Source organism: Gekko japonicus, unplaced genomic scaffold (assembly GCF_001447785.1).
Source record: "Gekko japonicus isolate JY-2015 unplaced genomic scaffold, Gekko_japonicus_V1.1 scaffold4589, whole genome shotgun sequence".
In the NCBI taxonomy this organism is placed as follows: domain Eukaryota; kingdom Metazoa; phylum Chordata; class Lepidosauria; order Squamata; family Gekkonidae; genus Gekko; species Gekko japonicus.
In genome coordinates, this window is record NW_015168179.1 from 49,186 (window position 1) to 54,259 (window position 5,074).

Below are 5,074 nucleotides of genomic sequence, written 5' to 3' on the forward strand. Positions count from 1 at the left end.
TTCAAGAAGAATGGAGGTGAGGGTCTTTTTGGAGTTGTTCCCAAATGATGAATCCCAGAGATTGAGCAAGGAAAGTTCCAGAGTGACAGAGAGTGTTTGTTGTGTGATGCTGTTGATTCAGGAGAATATGTCCTTCCAGAATTGCTGAATGACTGGGCAATCCCACCAGCAGTGTAAGTATGTTCCAAGAGATCAACAGTTTTTCCAACACAGAGGATCATACTGAGGGTTCATTCGATTCAGCCTTTTTGGTGTAAGATACCATAAGTGTATGATCTTGAAGGAGTTCATCCAAATGTTGGAAAATGCTGGAGAGTTCCATATGTCAAGCCAATGTGATTGTTGCAAGTCTGTTTCAAGCTCTGCTTTCCAAATTTTTGGAGAAGGTATAGATCAGGAACCTTCAGCAGATAACAAAATCTTGTAAACCTTTGAGAGCAAGCCCTTTATGGAGGAGTCGTAACTAGACAAGAGAGTCTCAAATTCCGTCTTTGGTCTGGTGAATATGTCAGTTTGAGCTAGACGATCAATCATGTTTTTCAGCTGTAAATACCGGAACCAGGGAATAGATGCACCGAGAACTTCCTCCAATCCAAGTTTATCTCGTATTTTCCCTTGTTTTACTAGATCTGAGAGACAAGTCAGACCCGCTACCTTCCAGTCCCAAAAGGCTCCTGATTCAATTCCAGGTGGGAACCATGGTTGATTGATGAAAGACAATAATTTAGAAATCTTTGGTATCAGCTGTGCTCATTTACAATCCCAGATTTTTAGAGTTGCATGTAAAAAACAGTTATTTTGTGCTGAGATCGGGCATTGGGTCATTGTCATCCAAAAGAGGTCCAGCAATCGTACCGGAGAAATACATGATTGTTCAATTTGCATCCAACCTGTTAAAGACTCATTATTCATCATCCGTATTACTGTGGCAATTGTAGCCGCCTGATAGTAAGCACTCAAGAGTGGTAAATCTAAACCTCCCAAGGATGAGGGTCTGCTGAGTACTCGGCAATTTATTCTAGCCTTCTTGTAGGCCCAGAAAAAGTCAGTGAGGACTCTCTGCCATTTAGATAAAGCTATCTCCGGTATCCATATTGGAAGAGCTCTGAAGAGAAAAAGAAATTGTGGAAATATGAAGCTTTTTATTAAGTGCAGACAATCTGGTAGTGTTAATGTTAAGTTGTTCCAATCCTTCAATCAAAGTTGCGTGTCCTGATAAAGACGATCAAAATTAAAGGACATTAAGTTGTTCAAGTCCAAAGGAATTTGAACTCCCAGATGTCTCCAGGAGTTTTTTGTCCAGCAGAAAGGGAAAGTCGGTTTAATAATTTGTCGAACATTTGCACTTAACGATATTGGATATAGCTCTGATTTCAATTAATTAAGTTTGAGGCCAGAAATCATCCCAAAGTTTGATGAGGATTCTAAAATCGCCGGCAGAGAATTCACAGGATCTGAGACATAGAGTGTTAAGTTGTCTGCATATAAGTTTACTTTATGTTTCTGTTTTCCAATGGTAATTCCGGCAAAGTTCTTATCACTTCAAATATTAGTTAAAGGTGATGTGTGATTCCAATCAGAAATTCAAGTCCTGTTTCCTTTTGTTTCCAAAATTTAGATCCCGTGCTTCATTCATATAGTTAGTGCTTCAGCATCTCTTTTTGGGTGGGTGTTTAGGGTCTTTAGTTGAAAGTCTTAATGCTCAGCAGCTATATCCAGAACATTTGCAGCATCTTCTTCAAGATTTTTCACGAACTTCGTCAGCATGTAGAATGTAGTGGCAAATGAACCAATTGCACCAAATACAGAGCACAACACAGGTATATAATCAAGAACAAGTTCTGCTGCTGTCATTGTTTTAAACAGAGTTGACTTCTGCAAAAGATCCATTACAAATGCAGGTGTGATCTTGTTAGCCACTCTGGACTTCTCAATAGCCGATCTCAACATATCAACAGGTTTGCCAACTCGGCTCGCAAGTCTGCGGAGGGAATCCTCATTCAAGCCATGCACAGTTGCCTCCTGCAAAAGATCTATTACAAATGCAGGTGTGATCTTGTTGACCACTCCGGACTTCTTGATAGCTGATCTCAACACAGAAACAGGTTTGCCAACTCGCCTCGCACATCTACAGAGAGAATCCTCATCCAAGCCAAACACCTTGCATAAATCTATCATTGTTCCCACCAAGATGCCAAGATCACAAACAGTAGAGACCCCAGGGACAGGAATTGCCCCAACACTACCAGACACAAGGGATGCTGTCCATATAAGGGCCTCCACAGTGATCTTCTTCTTCTTCAGGACTTCTCTTGATAAATTTGGCATTGTTGTAATTAAGGCATACCTCTTGAGATCATCCAGGTCATTTGCTAAGGTCTCTCGCAAGAGTGGGAAATCATACATATTCAAATCCTTTCTGGAGATCAGGAAAACCCTTGGATTAGGTTCTCCTGCTGTTTTCAGACCATCACACAAATATTTCTTTAACTTCTTGAGAGTTTCTTCCTCACTAAAGTTTGGCCTGCTTTTTTCAGAATCTACACTGACATCCACTTTGGTGCGCACGTAGTAAAACGTCTTCTTCATCTTTTGGATTTCACGGGCCAGGAGCACGTCATTCTCGGTGAAGCGTTCGGAGGAAAGGATCATGAAGAAATCATATTTTTCAAATTTTACCATCTGCAGGTATTCTTTTGCTTTAAAGTTAAGTGTCCCAATTCCTGGAAGATCCCATATTGTTACTTTGGGGGATGTGGGATGTGGATATCCCTTTGACTCCACTGTAGTTTCTGTGATGCCAGTCTCAGCTGCACCTTCTTCAAAGTCTGTCATTCCTCGCAGGGCATTGACAAGCGCTGATTTCCCAGCACCCGACTCTCCTGTGATGGCGATGTCTAAAGTGGTGTTCTTCAACAAATTCAAGTTAATGTTACTTTGGCCTATCACTTCCGAGAGACTGTTATTCTCCAAAGCTGCCTTCATCTTTTCCAGTTCACGACTTTCCAACGGTTTTGAGATGAGAGATCCCATACTGGTTCTTCTTGATTACTGATCAAAGAAAGAAGGAAAGGGTGAGGGTTAAATCTGTCCTAAATAACATTGAAACAAAACTTTCCTTTGTCCGTATGGATTTAGCTACAGGGGAGAGGGATAATCCACTGAACATTTTACTTCATATTTGGAAAACAAAACCCATGTTACGCAGGGCTTTTTTTGTAGAAAAAGCCCAGCAGGAACTCATTAGCATAATAGACCACATCCAACAGCAGAAACTCATTAGCATATTAGGCCACACCCCATGCCTTCCCTTGGCTTGCCCAGGCACCACACAGCTGCAGGGAGCCCGAGCAAGCCCCCCCCTTGAAGGGAAGGAAGTTTTATCTGCCTTCCCTTGGCTTGCCCGGTTGGCCCATGGCCTCCCCGATCCTTCCAGATCCCCCCCTGGCCCACCTGCCTCGGAGTCGCCGGTGGGTGTTGCTCTCCAGGCCTTCCCTCTGTAGCCACACACACAGAGGCTTTGGCTGTATTGGGCATGGCCAACTCTGAAGCCAGCCGGAACTCCGTTCCTGTGCGTTCCTGCCCAAAAATAGCCCTGATGTTACATATTTCTAACAGCGAAAGAGTTGGTGATGTTTCAAAACACGTTGTACGATTTGGTTCCTCTGTGATTGTTCTCTGCACACCCAATTCACATCTAGTCCCACATTGTCTGGTTCCTTCAGTTCTGTTCCCCTTATGCCCAGATGCCAGGAGTGTGAGCCTCACAAGCTATGAAAAAATGTAGATGATTCATTGACAGCTGCATTTTGCTGCTCAGACTGGGCAACGTTTGGGTGAACGATATGAGCTGCATAACATTTATGTGAATGATGTAAGCGGAATGCTGAAATCAGAATTGCCACTTTTGGGAACTGGACTGCTATCTTTTTTTCTTCTTTGGAATTCTCAGGGACCTGTGGGGCCCTAGGGCTCCTCAACTGTGAGAGGATCCAAGAAATCATCCTCTGCATGACTTATCTAGTTACACGCACACAGCAATTCCTTCATTGGCATTTCACAGAAATAAAAACAGACTCATCAACAGTGGGAGAGCTTCTAATGTCCTGGCCCCATTGGTGGACCTCCTGATGGCACTGGTATTTCTGGCCACTGTGTGACACAGAGTGTTGGACTGGATGGGCCTTTGGCCTGATCCAACATTGGCATCTCTTATGTTCTTATGTTCTTATCTAGACAGTAGTACATATGGTGCTAGAGCTGCCACATGGGGAATCCTTTGTCCCCAGGTACTGTTGTCCAGGGAAAATTAAAGAGAAAAATAAGGTCTTGTCTACTTACAGGAAGTTCTTACCATAGAGTTCCTGGAAATTCCTAGATCTACCCAGAATTGATAATGTGTAGTTCTAGGCACCACAGGAAACTGTAGTAAGGACTTCCATTTTTAGCATACAGTTTTGGACAATTCCTAGAAGCTACCCTTTGTCATTCCATCTGCAAAGCATTAGGGGGCATTATTGGTTGTGATCTAGTCCCAATGGGATGTCTGCCAGAGCAAGGGGAACAACCTGGCCTGCGCTTGTTCCTTTAACAGAGGTTGGGTCAGCAGAGATCAGGAGGTGCAGAATCTTTTTAGGCAGGAAAAACATCAAGATCACAGGCTCATGTTTGCAGATCTGGCTGCTGATTACAGGTGTAGGAGCAGGATCCAGTGAACAAAGTTGGTGAATGATCCTCCCAGCCCTATCAGGTTGAAAAATTCTCACGCTCAGCACCCACAACAGTTTTACATGCAGATCAGTGCCGGATTTACGCATAAGCTAAATAAGCTACAGCTTAGGGCCTCGCAATCTGCTGGGGCCTCAAATCAAGAAACAAAAAAATGATTTAAAAAATCTCATAGAAAAATCATGCAAATGAAGTCAGACATATCACAATGATAAATTCTAAATAATTTTAAATATACAAAATATAGGTAAAGGTTTCCTTTCCTCAAAAGCCAGTTCCAGAGAGGGCCCTGCAGGAGTATCACTCACTGGGTTGAATGGGGCTTTCTCATCTGCCTCTGCGGGGG

General features: G+C 43.0%; 1 protein-coding gene across 1 annotated transcript in view; it reads right to left on the reverse strand.

Moving 5' to 3' along the window:
• Positions 1 to 1,671: 1,671 nt before the first annotated feature.
• The window catches only part of LOC107113637 (interferon-inducible GTPase 5-like), a 6,427-nt gene continuing 3,024 nt past the window's right edge, over positions 1,672 to 5,074 (reverse strand). The window contains exons 2-3 of the mRNA XM_015414986.1: positions 2,120 to 3,051; positions 1,672 to 1,972 (exon numbers count right to left, since the gene is read on the reverse strand). Coding sequence (XP_015270472.1) covers positions 1,696 to 1,972; positions 2,120 to 3,033 — 1,191 coding nt within the window. The 5' untranslated portion in view covers positions 3,034 to 3,051 and the 3' untranslated portion in view covers positions 1,672 to 1,695. The remainder of the gene's footprint in view (positions 1,973 to 2,119; positions 3,052 to 5,074) is intronic.